The 19,023-nt window shown below is 41.9% G+C and overlaps 1 protein-coding gene across 1 annotated transcript in view; it reads right to left on the reverse strand.

The window, feature by feature from the left end:
* Nucleotides 1-19,023, reverse strand: part of EBF2 (EBF transcription factor 2) — a gene marked incomplete at both ends in the record, with an annotated part of 117,906 nt that overhangs the window by 19,740 nt on the left and 79,143 nt on the right. Inside the window, 2 exons of the mRNA XM_079547466.1 lie at nt 1,735-1,852; nt 11,601-11,682. Of these exons, the coding sequence (XP_079403592.1) occupies nt 1,735-1,852; nt 11,601-11,682 (200 nt within the window). The remainder of the gene's footprint in view (nt 1-1,734; nt 1,853-11,600; nt 11,683-19,023) is intronic.

Genomic DNA, 19,023 nt, shown 5'->3' on the forward strand with positions numbered 1-19,023 from the left:
ATAAGGGATTTAACACGTTGGGTGTAAACCCTTGCAGAAGATAAGTGCAAGCGACCTCTGTGCACTTGAAGCAGTCCTAAGTCATACTGGGGCAAACCGTAGCTTCACCTGTCTGCTCCTGGGACTTTCTGCACTGCTGCAGCTTCACACTGCCACAAATTCCCCAGTGCTGACAGAGGCCTAGGACATGTCCCTCCAGCCAGTCACCTGTGAAGGCTGCTTTTCCATTCCAGAAAGCCAAAGAAGGCAGTAAATAAATAAATAAATACAAATACATGCATGTTTTCTGCCTTGCTAGTGTTAATTACTTGCCTATTCATTACCAGCACTTAACACTGTGTCATTAAAGCCCTAATAGGCCAACTGTAGTGGGTGTAAAAATGAAATGCTTAAATGATCATGCAGAGGTTGTTTTTAAAAAAAAAAAAACAACAACACCCACACTCATTAGCATATGATCACACAAAAGCTAAACCCTGTGCAGAGACGTAGATGAAGATTTATTAGGTTTATCGGTGGGCAAGAGAGATACGGAAATATCAAATGTTTCCTCCAATTCTTATCAGGAGACAATTTCTAACAGTTTTCTTGGTTTTGTGGAATAGAGTTTTTTTTTCTTCTCTCTTCCATATGTTCAAGGCCTCTGGACTATACATCCCATCAGGAACCCAATATGGTTTCCAGGCCATAACCAAAGTCAATCCATCACTCCATTCCCAATGTTGACAGGGTCAGAGGTGGAGGGGAACTTTGGCAGGGCTCCAAAAACATGAGACTCCTTTGAACAGCCAGTCAATCACATCCAATCAGTCAAGGAAAAACTGGATGGCTTCCTAGGCTAGGAATCCTGGGATTTTCCTTCTACCATTTCACTGCCCGCTGGGGGAGAATTAACACCACTCTGAATTCTTTACTGATTCAATCATTTTCTTCCAGTTCATTAATTCTTCTTATAGGTTGATATAGGGCACATTTAAGGAGTGGGGCAGCAAAACATTATAATGAAATAATATCCCTGCTTGTCTTTTCTGCTAACATCACTAGCTCTTCTCACTTTCACTAGCTGCAGGGGAGGGAAAAGTAGACACATATAGCATTTGCTAGTAATTTGGAGTACTGTCTGCATGAGAAGGCAGAATGCATTGGTAATGAATGCACGAGAAGAGGGAGAGGAGGGGCCAACCACTCTGAAACGTAACAGATCCAAGTATTTGTAATTAATACAGTCCAAAACCATCCTGTAGACGGCCGTGAGCCTTGCTTAGCCAAACAAACTAAAATCAATTAGTGTCAGTTTCCTTCTGTGCATTGTTATGCTTTGCACATAGTTTATTTAAGGGAAGCAGTGACACTTTTTCATACACATCTTGTGCTGGAACAGTTCTGTTTAACTAAGATGTCATGTTGCCTAATTTGCCTGAAATCAAATCAATCCCAGCTGAAAAAGAAGTCCGAATTTTAGATAATACTCAGTGTTTCTGCATTTTTCATCTCTTCAGGACAAACTAGTAAATGAATTGGGAGGGGGAGGAGGGAAGCCAGCATCTTATATGTGAAGAGGATGATATTTTGCATGCAGTAGACACTGTTTTCCTGCCTTTTCCTTCTCTAAGCCCCCTGAGGTTCTGTAGTTCCCTCTTAGCTCTCCTTTCCTCCCGAAAATAAACAGAAATTGAGGAATGGGTAACATGCTTTTGGACTCATTTCTGTCCCACTCTTCATACAGCATCCTACCTTCAGAGGGGTCGAGTCTCCTTGCTCTCCGTCCATGCTTGGAGTTGTTGTGAACAAACATGTTGTCAGACACTGCCAGCACGTGCCCATCAACATTCACTGTTGTGGATAGCACAACCTAGATATTTTCAAAGGGAAGAAAAAGGAGGCAGGTAAACAGCTTAGTTGGATATTCAGCTCATAATGTATTAATTATTCAGTTTAGTTAAAATCTTATTCTGTTTGTAAAATGAAATCATGTCCTGCAGGTTTTACTCCCTAGCAAGAATGGGAGAAAATATTCTCAGCCTTTACTCTGTGCATTAATTCCATTTAACACAGCATCCTAAGAGCCATATAAAGTCCTTAATGCATAATGAACCAGCTACTGCAGATGGCCCTAAATTTCGTTTCCTATGATGCACCGTAGCATAGCTGATGGCAAAGAGGTCTGTATACAGCAACCAGGAGGACAGGCTGCAGAGCACCGCAGCAATTTGCCCTCTGATACATACATGCAGATTCAGAGCCATCTGCTGTACTGCACACACATGCAAATGCATCTGCATCTGCTTCAGAAATAAAGGTCTCCATTGACCGAGCAAAAGAGAAACTCCTACGACGTGAAAAAAGTACCTAATACGATGGCTGGTTCTTACATATACAGTCTGAGTGCCTCTCAGAAAACACCTGAGCCTGAGCACACAGAGTCAAGCACCACATTTGAAAGCCTTGGCCTCCATGGCTTCACTGCTGGGCTCTGAAGGCGTAGGAATTCTTAGAGTAATTGAATATGTTAATGAATCCTGCTTCACTCTCCCTTTCAAACACAACGTCCCAAACCTGTCTTTAAACCATGAACTTTAAAGAAAAAAATAAAAAAATAAACGATCCTGCATTTTAAAACTGAAAAAAGATGCATCTTGTTGAAACTTTGGGGTTTTATCCATCAGTTGGCGCAAATCAGCTCAGCCCCACTCAGCTGCCATGCAGCAATAGAAACCCACAGCTATTGAGGATTTGACCCTGGACACATTCACAGCTGGCATGGTCCAGGTAAGAGAATAGGCTCTAATTGCTGATGAAGCAATACTCATCACACAGCACGAGAAACCTTGCCCTCCGGCAGGATTCTGCAAGTTTAAAGAATACTTTCTTTCTCGAGACAAGTTTAATTCATTCCAAAAGGCTCTTGTCATACCGTGCTCTTATATTTCCCAAGCATTCTTGTCACAAAATGTGTTGCTTTCCGTGTGCCAACGGATTTCATCATTGCACATTTGGGTGGAGTGAGACTCCTATCCAGGGTGAACGCTTCCCGCATGACATAGCTGAACCCACTCAGATGCACTTCATTATTTTCCGTTAAACAATGGAAATAAATTTTAATCTCTCACTGGCCAGCACAGAGCACACTGTGGCAACAGGGGAATAGGCCTGAATTATTCCAGTGTCTGAAATATTTACGACAAGTGTTTAAATTGCAACCAAATGTAAATCAGAAGTATATCATATATATACAGTTACATTATATAATACATACATACCTGACCTCACATACACAAGGTACGTATGTGATAAATGCACACCCACGTGCCCTCGGTATGGGATTTTTTATAGTATCTGCAGACTCAAGTATGCACACTCCCTGTTTGAAAACCCACCTGGGTGTCAATGCTGCACAAAAAAAAAGAGTCCTATTTCAAGAGTAATAGCAAAAAAAAAGTCCTGCGTTTAGAAGCTGAGTGTTGAGCATCCTCAGTTCCAGCTGAAGAACCTCTCCCCGTGAATGGCTCCATTTCTATTTACCTCTCCTGTTTATCACAGAAGGGTCAAACCCAGTTGGCATTGCATCAGCTGGGCCCTATGGTAAATAACTGCAATCCTCAGGGATAGGACAAAAGCAAAGTGCAGATCTGGACCAGAACCTTCTCAAAGTTTTAGACCTTCTTTGCAGTAATCTTTAAGGCACTACTGAAATTCAGCACGCATCTTTGTCATGGTTACTATGACACAGCAAGCCAACTCATTATCAGTGCTGTGGAGTAAGAATATGCAAGATTATGGACGTAACAACTCCTGAGCTTCTCTACTTTGGTTTGGTCATTCCTTCTTGGCTGGTGAAGATGGCAACCCAATTGTTTTATACTGAAGATTAAAAAATAATGTTTTATGGATAAAGGGAAGAGGAATGCGCATTCCACTCTGGTCTCTAACTCCCAGGCCCTTCCCTTTCACAAGCCAACTGCTTTCCCCCAGTGAGTATTTCCTGGGTCATGAAGGGTGACCCTTTCCATCTGGAATCAATCAGTCAACTCCTGACAACTTCCTGAAACACCTCACTCCATTTCCTGTTCTCTCCCCCTTCTCCCTTTCCCCCTGGTTTGCTTCACTCTTCAAAACTGCAGGCCACAGCAGCTTAATGTTAGAGGGTCAGACACAGTTAGACTCCAAAACACTACATAAGAACACCTTTGACCTTCAAAAATCTTTACATCTTAGCTAAACAAATCAAGGTCAACGCTTCTTACCATTACCTTGTTAACCATTTCTAGGCTTTTTTTTTTCTTCTTTTTTTTTTTTTTCCAATACCTTTCTGAACACGTATTTATCAATAACACTTGTTCTCCCAACATCGTAAAACATCCCAAGCCTTTTTGTAAACCTGTGTTTAGTGCTGCTGAAAGGCAATGTGCAAACTGCTCTGGAGATTTAAGTTCTCAGATTTGCCCACAGCACTGGCAAATTATTGACAAATGTTTTGGGGTTTCTGTTTCCAGATCTGATGGCTCGACTTCTTGTGTGTGGAAATTCAGCTTCTACACCAATTCCATTTGAGATCTTCTTGCTAAAATCAGTAGTTAATGCAAAACACAATTCTGAGGAAACGACCTGAGAACATCAAAATATGTCAGCTAGAAAATGCATTCTGGTAATTGTAGCTTAAGGCCAAATTTGACATAGATGGCATAAATAAAAAAGATGTTATGCTCCTAAACAGCTGGATCAACCAGTCACCTCCAGTGGAGCTTCAGAGGACAACCACCTGAGCAAGAAACAGACACACCAAAGTGCTCCTTCAGCCACCAAAGGTGGATTCCATCTACATCAACAGCAAGGGAAGTGCCAGCTTCTCAGCAGGGCTTCTAGCAGTTCTTCAGAATCTCTTTGCACATCTGCAAGGGTCTCAGAACCAGCTATGAAGCCACAGACCTGGAGCAACGATTCTGCAGCAGTGCTGAAGAAACATGTGGTTGTTTTTGCTTCCCAGGTGGATTTCTGTAATGTGCTCCCTCCTCAAAAGCCACAGTGAGGGCTCATCACCTCCCGTGACATTCAGTCAGACCGGGTTTAGCACATGGCACTCAGGTTCCCCGAGCTGGATTGCCCCTCTTCCATTTCCCTGCGCAGTTCAAAGTGTTGGTATTACTTTACCTTAAAGATTACCTCTCTGACTCGCCAGTACTGACAGCACCAATCAGTCTAACAGTTCACATTACCCGTTTTCAGACTAAAATCTTCAGCTCTGGCAGCAGCCGTTCTTCGTTAATGACTGCGTCCCCTGCAGAAGCCCACTGAAGGGTGGGCGATGGGGCAGGCACATTCTGCACCTACCTAATGGTACCTTAATGAAAAGTTCAGAAATACTACAAATTCTTGGTCAGAGGCACTACAATCTTTCCTCCCCCATCTGTACATTATATTGATACCTCATTAATATAAACTCTGCTCCTCTTCAAATCGCATACGCGCAAGGAAATACCCAGCATCTACGTACAAAAGCTGCATCACTCGTAGACACCTATTCAGACATATGGTACAAACATTCTAGGCATAGAGGCGTTTATTTACATGTAACATATCTCATCACTGTGTAAATGATCTCTCTCAAAAAATTCCTGTTACCATTCCAAGTGTGGAAAAAATTCTTATGACATTGTACATCTGGAAACAATATTACATTCCTGATGCACTTTCCCTTACATCTCTCTAGTCACAGCACCATGTTATTTTAACTTTTCAGAAGAATAACTACTAGGAGGATTTTAAAAATTATTAGCGTTATTATTATTTTCCAGCTGGGTGGAGGAAAAGATGTCAGGCCTCATCCTGCTGTCTTCACTTGGATGGGGCTCCCATTGATGTCAACAGGCATTTGGGTCGAGTAACACAGGAGTAGATGCTATAATATGTGTTTGCTTCATAGTTGGATTAGGAATAAGATAAACAGAGAGGAAAATGCCAGCAGCTTCTCTCTGCTCAAAACTTCCATCAGATTCTTCGGGAAATCCCCTCTGATACCCTAAGCCTGCTGAAAACTGGGAGCTGATAGGAGCTCTGCATGTGGCCTTCATTTTGGGAGTGGGGCCTCCTGCCATTTTAGGGGCACTGGGTAGGAGATAACTCCTGGGTCACTGCCATCCCATCTCCCGCTGTTACAGACGACTAAACCATGCAGCCACTTCTAAACAATTGTCTTAAACCAGTCGAGCTGGTGCTTTTGGATCTCGTCCTGTTTTAAAGCCTATGTCTCCTGATGGTGAGGGGTTTAATGGTTTACAGCCTAAGTTCATTTGTAGTCAGTTCACACGTAGCACTAGCTCTGAAATTACTATTTCCAATTCTGATCTATCTCAGGATATTTTCAGTTATGCCCTTTCTCAGTGTGTGTTCCTGAAGTATAAGAGCTAAGTACCCCTCCCTATTCCACAGTGTTCCAGTCCTGCACCTGTACCAATCCCATTTCCATTCCATTTAAAATCAGTTAAACCAGCACACCGTATTCCTGACACAAACACATCTTTCCTTCTACCAGCAGAGTTTACCTGAGATCCAGTAGGATCTCATTTATGGTTTGCTTTAATGGATGATACACAAGTTTGGCAACCCACGGTTGTAATGGCCATTTGGCCCCCAGATCTGAGCACACTGAGCTCTCTGAGTGGTTCAGTTGCAATCAGTCCCACCCTTACATATACAGACTCTAAAATAACATCACCTCCAGTGAAGAATTCTGCCAGCAGTAGCTGGACTCTGCTGGTAGAAGTTGCTCTCATTTTGCAAGCTATAGCTGGGAAATGAATCTCCCATAATGACATCAGTTCCTGTAGTATTCATCTCTCTAACAGAGATCTCTGTCCACATCCAGATCTGACTGCGGGGGTCCTTAGCACGTTCTCTCTCCATCAGTCTGAAAGTGATTTTGATTTAGACCAGTTCTGTTTTCCTCCGGCCATCCCTTTCTGTTTCTTCACACAGTGCAGCATTCCTAAACCTCAGCACCATCCGACTGCTCTGACCCATTTTATTCCTTCCCAAACAATACAGATCCTTCTGCGCTTCATACTGAGCCGAGCTGGGTGAATTCTCAAACACAGCCAGCTTGGCTCAGGTGCCTGATGATGAACTGATCCAACCACTCCGAGGTCAGGAAGGAAATCTCCCCAGGGACATACCTTGTTATTTTTCCTTTCTCTTTCTCCCTAGAGCACCTAGAGGGGAATACTTGCCAGGAAACATTCCATGTCATGATTTCTGCAGAAAACAGAGGACAGTTGCCGACCTTTCTCTTTTCTGTTACTAAAAAATGATGTTGATTCAAAGATGACCATCATTAGCTGTTCTGTTGCCCGGTCCCATTCACAACCACAGCACTGTAGGATCTGTACAACCAGTGTGAGTGGATGCAGCAGAATTCCCAGTCAACAGGAGGCTAATGCTTTAGCACCAGGTCTCAGCTGAAGCATTTTAGCTGAAGTGCCTCATCTTAATTCCACAGAATTATTGTCCCCCATTACACACCGGTCGTTACCATTAAGTGTCATTGGGCTTCAATCAAGTTCTCCAGGAGAAGTCCTCATTAAGTGGAGGGCATCACTGCTTCTTTTTTAATTCTGTTTCTGGGAGATCACTCACTGAGAGTGAAGCAGTGACAGTAATGACAATACACAGGAAAGCTCAGATTTGCAGATCAGTTGAACTCGAATAGCGCTGTGTTTGAGCCGGTAACTCAAACTTTCCTTTTTTGTTGTTGGTTTCATTTTTCACCTTTCCCTTTCATTCAGAAATGTTTTAACTGATAAATAATCAATATTTGCTTCGGCTGAATTGACAAGAATGTGTTCACGTGTGCACGTGGGCAGGCAACAAGTAACCATGAAAACATCCATTAGCAATAGAAAGGTTCCCCATCCTTACTGAGTCACAGTAAAATTACATTATTACTGGGAGAAGGGATGTTAAAATAATGATCACATGTCCTTTAGCTTCTGAGGTGTAACACATTTCAACAGTAGAAAAATATTAGATGTGTAAGGTCTGTAAAAGTTGAGAGATTTTCATTTCATCTGCGAAGATCTACTTAATATCAAAGCAAATTTCAAACAGTTAACGTGATCACAAAGCAGCTGGTGTTGCTTCCAAACCAAAGAATTATTCTTAAAAACAAACAAAAAACAAAAACTTAAAAAATCCCAACCACAACTCTTCAGGCATCTGGAGCTGAATTAAAATTACAATGCAGTGTTAATGTAACCTTTACACCCTTTTTTCTCCCCACCCCCAGGTTGTGTTTTTTTCTTTTTTTAAGTGGGTGTGACATAAACGAAATCTAACATTTAATTTAGTTTAACAAACTGTAACTATGCTACACGAGAGCTAAATCTTGTATCTAGAAATACAGAGGCTGAGGCCAGGATCTGCATCCCAGTTCCCTGGAACCAAAACGAACAGCTTCACACCCATCTCTAATCAGAAGCATTGACTTGACACTCTTCCAGACATGAGTAACCATTCATCCCTGCTTGGAGAACTCAGTAAGCTGTGTTGTGCTGCACAATTTCCATGTCTCTTATTTACATTTCTGTCTCAACAACGAAGCCAAAGCTTTGGGCTTTCATTCCATCTCCATTAAAGAGCAGAAATGTTTTGATGAGACCCTTTCAGTTCCAGATTTCAGTAGCAATGGGAACTTGGAGACTGGGATTCTCTCTTCTGTGTTTTGTTTTGTTTTTTAAATAATGAGCTAAATAATAAAATCAGTAAAGCAGCCAACTGTGCTGGGCTTTTGACCTTGCTTTTACTCTGATCGTACGTTCCTGGACAAACATCCATCCTTTCAAACCCAAGAAGCAATCCTGCCCATTAATTACACCGCCTGATACAAATCTTAAAAACTAAAATGAACACGACCATGCTCATGGTGCACAAGTGTATACTGCTAATATTTGGAACAATGCCCCTTTTTCCACTTAAGACTTCAAAAGCAGCCGACAGACACAGCAAGAATCAGGCAAAAAAAGTGTTTGCCTAAATTAAAAACAATAATACTAAATTGGAGGAGGATCCTGATGACACAGCAGACCACTCAAGAGTGCTCTTTTTTACATCACAACCACGGAAGTCACGCTTCAACCCTTAGAAACAATCCAGCAGACTGAAAACAAGCTCTCTCTGCAGTCCATCCTGGCTAATTTCCATTGGAACACTGAAGTTTTTACTCTGAACAAATACAATTTTAGCAATGGAACTAACATTTTTTATTTTTTTGTAACTTTATTCATACATTCTGAGCTCCACAGCCCAGAACGAAGCTCATCAACTAACGCGCCCTGTGCTGAAGGTGCCTGAACAAAGATTCTGCTTTCCCTCAAAACCTCAAGCATTTGACAATTTGCTTCAAAGGGCTCATTCTCATAACACCCAAACAAAGTCCTGTGAACATTTTGGGTTTCGACAGACAGAGGAATGTAGAAGCTTTGTCTAATCTTGATTAACGTTGAGGTTTGAACTTAAATCTCACGACAGAACTGGAAAGGATATGAATCCACATTGACTGCAAGTGCAAGAAGAGTTTAAGCAATCTCTGCAAAATAGAACCAGAGTTGTGCTTGGCTCTTTGCTTCAGGCTTGGCTGCTGTAAGGCAGAAAATCCAGATCAGGAGGCGTTGGCCCCAGCTCACTTTCGTCTCCAGTAAGCTGCTGATTTTGGTACAAAGATCAAAAGGAAGCCAATGCTTCCTCATGTACAAGAGGAATGCCAGGTGGATGGGCTGAAGGCATTCCATCAGTACGTGTGCATGCTGTAAAGCTCGTTTTAGTTTCACTTTTCAATGTCCCACTAAAAACGTGAAGCTGTTGAGATTCTTAATAAAATGGCTATTTTTGCTGTGGAGATGTGGAGGTGAAACAAAGAGTAAAGCTGACAGTCGAGAGAGATCTTCACCAAAAAAAAAAAAGAATCCAAAATACTCATGCAATTCAGCATTCACCTGAAATCTGCAATTTCAGCTTCAATCACAAAGTAGAGTTCATTTCTTTGCTCTTGTAACTCTATCATTGGGGTTATGGCAATGCTAACCAGGATGCCCTTGTGCACAATTTCCTACAAACTCATAACCAAATGAAGAATCTCTGGATTCATGCTTCATTACACTCTGCCCTCAGCCATCCTAACCAGCCCTAAGAGCTAACAGGATCAGTTCACATGCTATCATTTGAGTTTTCCTTTACTCTCCTTTTTGGCATTCATGGAAGATGATAATGGCATTTTTTTTCTTGGTGGAAATTACAATTTCCATTGATTTGCTAACAATTTGCTAACATTTACCACCTCTATTTTTTTAATTATTATTATTAAATTTTTTGATGTCTTATCATCTCCAAAAAACACAAGAAGAAACTCCAGTCTCATCAAACCACCAGTGCCAAAAAAACAAAGTTGGTTGGACTATTATTTTTTAATTATTTCCACTAAAAAACAAAAAATAACCATTTTTATACATTTAGCCAACACTTCTCTAAAATTTTTAGAGCTTTCAGAGATACCAGAGTGGATTTTTGTTTTCACCAACCCGAGCTTTTTCTTTTTCTTTGAGAAAAAAAATCCCTCCTGTGAAACTGTATTCCCACTAAAAATATAAACCAAAATGCATCATTTTGTGGAAAGTATGACATGGGGCTGTAAATTTCTATGGAGTTTTACTTGGTTTCTAAATGAGGAAACTGAGGCAAGAGCCCAATAACTAACCGTGACTTGGCAGACCTCAGGATGTCACTGCCCTCCACAGACCTGATGGGTCTACAGGAAAGCCATGCATCCCCCTGCAGCTAAAACCCTCTTTGTGCCACGGATGGGTAGCAATGAGGGCACGAGAAAAATGGCAACAAGTAGTACAGCCACGTTACCCTTTTACAGGTAAAACACTAAACTATTAGACATAGCTGCTTAAAGATTAGAGTGTGGAAGAAGAGGGACTGCGTCAGCCTTTCCCTTCTCTGCTTCTAACCTGACACACTTCACCTCCTCCTGTGTTTTTATTAGCTGGTGTTCACAATACATCAGCGACAGCTATGATGAAACCAGTGGCAGATTTTACTGCAAAGCAGCTGGGTCATCGTCCCCTGGGTCTTGTTGCTTTCCTGCGTGAGATCTTAAAGTGACCATCACTATTCGGGCTATTTTTTTTTAAAGAAGCTGAAAGGAGGGCGTGAAAGAGTTAAAAGGCAAAAGAGATGGGAAGAGAGAGTGGAGGGAAATAGGGAGATGCTTCTGTACCACGTACAGAGCTACTTTGAAAAATTCTGAGGCATCTAAGTATCACAAACACGATCCCTGCTGTGGGCAGCTGTACGTGCGAGTGCTTTGCCCGAGGGTGTCAAATCAAATATCCACTGCTGGTTGGTACAGTACATCACTTCCCCTTGGGGATTTGGAGTGGGAAAAGACAGAGGAGAGGGGGGAAAAAAAGGTTTAACCACAACAAACGGAGAAAAACTTTAACAATATCCGATATGGCTTATCATAGACCGTCATCTTATTTATTACGAGCAACGTAGGGGAGAGGAGAAAAAGAGAACGAAAGAGACAGCTTAATGCTGAGCCTTACCTGGAACCGCCTCATATCTCGGGGGTTTCCTGCTGTTTTCAAACAATTCTGATTGCACTTGAGAAAAAATTTTAAGAAGAATCTGTAACGGTAAAGAATTGTGCCACTGTTATTAACCATAACGAAACGCGTTGTCGTGTTGTGACTGAAAGTACACAGCGGAGTGATTTAGATGGAGGTATGTCAGCCATCCAGGACTGGGAGAACTCGGAAAAAAAAACCCACACAGCCAACCCCAACAAACAAAAAAAACACACCAAAATTTAGAAAAATGGTGTGAACTGCACTCAGCTGACTATAATCAGCTCTGAGATGGGCTGTTAGTTGATACAAGTCAACGCAACTACTTTGATTTATGCCCATTTCTCCACTGCACATTTGACCACACGATTTGAGTCTGTTCCTTTATCTGTCCTGTGCATACAAGGGCTTTCTTTTGCTGTCTGTATGGATTTTCCATGAGACAATATAGAAGGATAATGTTATTGTGATAACTACAAAAACCGACAGGGCAACTCTGTGGCTGATAAGCCTTGAGACTACTTAGAACGTATAAAAAAACACGGAGACAAACAGAGCTCCCGGAAGAAGCTGATGAGATTTCATCCTGATGATGTTTTTAGCTGTTAAGATTTCAGTAACTAAAGCAAAAAAAGACCCAGATCGGAACCTTGCACTGATTCTGAGAGAGGATAACAAAAACACAAACGGAAGTAATAGGTGACAGCTCACACTGTCCAAGCAGATAAACCCATTAACATCATACAATGTGTCCGTGCCAATTATTTTTGCCCTGTCACATATATCTATCTTTATACATTATTCTCCCATCGAGTTCAGCTTGCTGTGGATGTGAGTTGAACCTTCAGGATGCTGATGGGCTCACCCAGCACCATGTGTTATAACACACAGATCTCACATTTCAGCAATATTGGGAGGCCTTTATCAAATTTGGGTACTCCACAAAATTTTTCATTAGGATTCATCCCTTTATTATCTGATTCATCTGATGACATTTTGAATTTACAAGGTAAAGGAGCCAATTCTACATGAAAGATCACAGTTGTTGGATTAAAAACATGCAAGTCTTCACAATTCAGACAAAACAGGCAAAAAAAATCTCACAGATTCTTCACTCTACCATAAGTGAAAATATTTTCTGTGACTCCTTTCTGCGTTTCCATTTGTAGAACAAAATGGATTTAACAGTAACAATTAAAAAGAAAAAAAAAACAGATTTTAAGATAGGTTTGAACGGAAAAGATACAGATATGAGGAAAAAAAAGAATGATACAGTTGAAGAATTGGTTCAGAATACAAAGAACTTATTTATTTATTTCTCTTACTGAGTGCTTTTCTTAAAAAAAAAAAGAAAAAAAAGAAAAAAAAATCAGCTTTTGCAGTAAGTTAAAGTCCCAGGTGAGCCAGGCCTATTTCCCTTTCTGTTACTATGACAACGATTTTTTACCGCAGTCCCTAAGTCCCTTCAGAACTCACACATTCATGCCTTGAATTAGAACTTTAAAGGAGAAAGATGTATATTTCCTAGGGTTTACCAACAACAACTGCCAAAATAGTCCTAATGCAACACACAAAAAAGCAGAAATTCAGTTCTCCTTGCTATTGCTACTTCTTTGCATCACTTACAGTGCGGTATTTCTCTTCCATCTGCCCCAAAAATACAAAGAAATACCGAAGGATCTGATCCATTGAAATGTGGCTTGAACAAACAAAACCCTTCACAGACCTCCCTACAACCAAACCCACAAAAACGACCCAGGGAACGTCACATACAATGACTGTCACAAAATACATCCTTCTAGCGAGCATTTGTTTGCCTTAAATCTGTCACAAACACTTTAAACGTATCTAAAATGTTTATTTGCTGTGCGAGTGCATTTTGCAGACCAGTATTTTTGTCTACATTATTGTTTCTTGGTTACAACATAGCAGCTCTGAGTGCATGGGCTGTGATGGGAGCCCAACATCCTCCCTGATCCCATTGGGATCCAGGTGTCGGGAGCCCAACATCCCAACTGATCTCATTGGGATCCAGATGTCCCCATTGATCCCACAGGGATCCAGGTGTTGGGAGCCCAAGTTCTCCATTGGGATCCAGGAGCAATGGGAGCTGGGTCCAGGCTCCCTTGGGCAGCTCCTGGGATCCCAGCCCTGGTCACTCGCAGATCTTTGTGCCTCAGCAGCACGCTGCATGTATTCTATCAAACAAGTTGTATCGACTCCTCGTGCCAAAACTGTGGCCTCTTTTATTTGAATGATCAGCAAGCAAGATTTTATCTGTAAGAACGTTTTCAGAACGAACAATATTATGCATACTGGCACACTCAGACATTCACAGGAGAATTCCAGCCAGAGATGTTGCTCACAAACTCCTTGTTATCCTGCCCTCTTCTTACAGATATCAAAAAATATTTGCAGATACATAAACTGCTTATGCTGCTGAGATCTGGCTGTGCATGGAGAAACTACAGAACGCCGCCAAACTGTGTAATGAAACCAAGGCAAGCAACTTCTGCATGGAACTCAGTGAGCCCACGGATATCTGCTTGTTTGGGAGAAAAAATGCAAACAAAAACCTGCAAGATTCATGGCTTGTCATTGCTTTCAAGGAAAAATAAAAGATCAAATTAATCAGGAAAGTGTTTGCTTTGTAATTTTTAAAAAATTCTTGTATGCCTTTCAGATCAGAGAAACAAGGCAAACTAAGGGGCAAAGATCAGAGCACAGACGAATCCAACAGAGCTCGCCGTGTCAGTGAGCTGCCCTGGGAAGAGCTGAGTCCCACAGCATCGTGTGCTGCACCAAACCCCACAGCACAGGCACAAGAGGTAAAAACTCCACGCTAATCTGCGTTTAACAGCACCCAGGACTGAATTCCATAACACCACGTGGCAATTAATGAAATTCATATTTTCTGTTAAATATCTAAAGAATGTTTGGGTGTGGATGCCCAGCTAGTGTAAATCAGAGGCATATGTGGAAATTAACTTGCATTTCAATTAGATCTGCACTGATTCATCCCACTGGGTGTACTGACCATTAAAACTACACAGAAAACAGAACTCTCCTTCTCTAAGAGCTGGCTGCCTCCTTGGAGGAGCAGAGCATCACAGCCCTCCCAGTGGTTGGGGACAAATATCCAGCATCGAAGCACTCAGCCAGGATCTGTAACCAGGAGCAATTTCCATATGCAGCAAGTGCAGGATGCCTGGTTTAGTGGAGTTCTTGAGCCCCTCAAGCTGCTGAAAACTCTGCACCTCTAAGATATCACAAGGTGGGCATCAGTAATCACTCACCTCACTTTTCAAAGTGCTGCCTCAGCTCTGAGGTTGCAGCATTGGAGCAGAATCCATCCACCGCCATGCCAACTTATCCATGTCTCCTTTCAGAGTTTTTCTAGTCAAATTTTAGCTGCAGCTGGGCACTCACATCAAGTATTTGCTAGGTCGTTAGATATACATATATATTTTTAAGTGGTTGCATCTGGGAAAGGTATTAATATTTATTGCAGCATTAGAATAAAAATGACTTGGGGGGAGCAGAGAGAAGGATTAGCACTAAATGAAGCTGATTTAGGGGTAACAGGAGAATTGCAGAAGGGCTGTATTAATTTTTTTTAGCCAGTTTTTGGCATGGACTTATACATACATCAAAAAATGAAAATAATTTTTAAAAAGTTAAACAACTGCTGATTTTCATGCTTCTCAGCTGACCTTTGTTCCTTCCAAAGGACAGCACCAGCTACAGGTTTAGCAGACTGCAGCCAAGCAGAGAGAGTGTGGCATGGTCTTCCCATAGATCAACACTGAAGGGCAATGAGGGAAAACTGGAACACTTTGAATAACTACCACAAAGAACCTCTGGCATCTCTATAGAAAGCCTGATTAACTTCACTGTAGATGTAAAATTAATTAAGACATGCTACAGACATTCACTTCAATATGGTCAAGCCTTCCATCTACAGGCTGATGCACTTCCAGAGGTCTCCAAAACACCGCCTTAAAAACATTCCCTCTTCTAGGATTTCAAGGGAGCTCTTTCAAAAGTTTCTGCTCATCCTATTGGGAGTTACCACCGTGCTGGTATCACTTAAATGCCCCTTTTTCACTGCAGTGCAGAGACAGCTGTGTTATCTCAGGCCAGCCTGCCCGGCCGCAATGGATAGTGAGGTGGAGTGCTCAGACATCCCATAATGCTCAGAGTGGAGGGACCAATTCCCCCGCAGGTAGCTGCCAATGGACAGGAGAAAGGGTGAGGGCAGAGCAGGTGAGGTCTTGTATCTATCAGGCCGTTCCCTGTGATGCTGGCCCATACTGGCACTTTGTGTCTGTACACCCATGTTATAAGGCTCTGAAACAGAGGCGATTTAGGATGTGTAATCTGCCCCAGGGAACTGCTTTAGCAAGGGGGTTGGATTGGATGACCTCCGAAGAGCCCTTCCAACCGCCATGATTCTGTGATTCTACGTAGCTGGAACTCCACCTCTGAGGATGTTGTTCATCCTCCATCTGAGCTGACTGAGAAGAACCTTAATCAAATCCTGTTGGAGTCAGAATAACGTTCCTCATGACTTGAACAGGACGAGGCAGAGGCCCTAAAGAGCACTCCCATGTGCACGAGAAAGTGTAGGTTTCTTTAAAAAAAAAATTAAAAAAAAATCCATTACTGTTTTTGAAAACCCTGCCACAGAACCTGGGACTGATTAGTCTCCCCACATGGAGACACAGCACTAGATAATGTGCCTTGTGCTTTTGCAGCACCATTCTGTGGGACTTCAGCTTCAATTAACTCAGCCTCACCAAAGCCCTGTGCAGCACGTGGTGTCACTAACCACCATACAGCAAGGAAGTCGGGACCTGGGAACTGGAGGGGAATTGCTCATCGCAGGCCTGCGGCTGGGACGCAGTCTCTTGATTCCTGCTTTTACATCTTAACTAAGCTTCCTATCCACCTTGTGTGCTTTTGTAAAGTACAGGAACAGAATCAAGAGAGACAACTTTGTTGTAATCGCCTGAGCAGCCTCTGGAGACAAGAAAAACATCCCTTGTAAAGCAAACACTGGTAGTCCTGTCTTGTTTGAGTTGCTGTAGAAGTTGGACTACTGGCCCCAGCAATTCTATGGCACCAGAATACGGCTTTCATCAGTGCGATTTATCAGCAAGTCTATGATGCTACAACCAAATGAGACTATAAAGATATCATAGCAATCTGACTTAGTAACTGAAGTGCTTTCAAGAAGTCACAAAGTGAACTAAAATGAAAAACTGGAAGTTTTTATAAGAATATCTTTCCTCCAATTGGGCAGTACCAAGAGTGACCATGCTGTGAACCACAAAACCATCCTTACATTGAAGGCAGCAACACCAACACAAGTAAATTCTGAGGTCAGAGTCTCCCATTGTCTCCTGGACTCACTCATGAGCGTCTTGGCACTGTGAACTCTGAGATAAGTATGACAAGGGACCATACCCATGCCACAGTGCATGACAGAGCAAAAGGCTTCACTTGGAAACCCTTCCTTCCAAAGGGACCAGATCAGATTTTGCACCTACGTTTGAAGGTTCATATTTAAAATCTATTAATTGCATTTATCTGAAATCATCATTTTGACTTTAATGACTATCACAATAGAAGACTTCTTTGTAATCTGAATATTTATCTCTGGAGTCATTCTGCTCTATTATGTCAGGGTATATTATTAGAGACCTGATGAGAAAATTTCCTACTCGTTTCAGCAGTTATAGTCAATGTGGGATCAGGCATTGCACAAAAGCGTTCTAAATGAACGTACACCATATAATGTCTGAGAAATGATTGAAGTTATTACAATAATCCAGAGTATTTATATGATACTCCACAAACAGCAGCTAATTAATCTTCACAAAACTCCTGTGCACAAAGTGTGTTAAACCCAGTTTAACAAATATGAAAGCCAACATATGTAGGTCAGAAGACTTCTGAGTTTGTCAGGGACTTGCTGTGAGAGAAGAGAGTGGAACTCAGACAATAGCAGGTCCCCAGCCTGGGCCTGGCTGCTCATTTGGCACTCATTTTTCAGTAGAGCAGTAGTACCAAAGAACACACACAAATATTATGCCTTCCATTCCTGCCCCAACAATGAAAAAGAACGAACACTTCCCTTCCCTCCTGCCTTCATCCAAAGTAATTTCTTCAGCTCTGAGAGCAACAGACTGGTTAGTCTTTTCTCCAGTCTATGCAAGAGCTCCTCAGCTGTGCACAAGATGAGCACTGAACCACCAAAAGAACTCTGCAGAGGATCCCATGTCCTCACTTGCCTCTAAAGAATGTCATGTTCCCAAATCACTTGTTTTTTCTTTAAACTAATGCTTCAGTTATCAGGCTCACATATTTCCTGACCTCTTTTTGCCATTTGCTACCCAATCAGTCTCCTGTCCATTCTTTGTACCTTCTCCACAACTAGGCTGGAAGAAGGTAGAGAGTGAACACCATTGGTGCATGCAAACCCTAAGGGAACTGGACTAAGCGATGGCTTGAAGTCCCTTCCTTATCAATTTTTCCGATTCTTCCTTCTTTTCTGCTCTGCTGCACTCAGCCCCTTACATCGCCATTACGTCTTTCTCCTCGGCTCACCTCTCTGACTTTCTCTCAGCTTCTAGGCATGGATCCCAGTTCCTCTCTATGGGAACTTCTTCCTGCGCTCTGCATTCCTTTGGAACAGAAGCCTGCCAAGGTAAGAGCTGTTTCTGCAGAGGTCTGAAGAATGTAGCTCATGAGTAACTGCACTGATGCTAGGAGAGCTGCAATAGCAAGTGTGAAGCTGGCTTTAAGATGTGAGGCTTTTATGTATTCATATTTGTATTATTAAATCAAGGTGCTTTGGACCAAAATCTACAGGACTAAATATCCTTTGCACTGACGGAAGTCTACATCAGAAGTTTTCTGTTTTGGCCCATCTTTATTATTAAGTCAGTATCTGATCAATCAATAACAGCGTTATTGCTCATTCCAAGATGCTTGCAATGCAAAGCATATGAGAACATGCAGATCAGATAAGTGTAATAGAGAACAGGTGGAATTACTGTTCCTATTTTAAAATGGAGAAAAACTCAAAAAGAAGACTTTCAAAGGCCTCAGGGCACTGTATCCCACAAATAAATCAGAAACATCCAAAAATGTTATTTATCAAAACAGCTCTGTTTCACAAATGTAATGGTCCAACATTAGGTGGGCACGAAAGCGAAACAAAACGATTATAAGGGAAGCCAATAGAGGAGCCTACCTTAAAATTACAGGCTGGCAGCACCCATCTTAAAACTGCTTCTAATTGTCACGCCAGGCACTCTGAACCACACTCTGGTGAATAATGCTCTGTGCAATTAACCAAAGATATGGGATGAAAGTGATCCATCTGAAGGACAGG

Source organism: Tetrao urogallus (assembly GCF_951394365.1).
Source record: "Tetrao urogallus genome assembly, chromosome: 27".
Lineage (NCBI taxonomy): Eukaryota > Metazoa > Chordata > Aves > Galliformes > Phasianidae > Tetrao > Tetrao urogallus.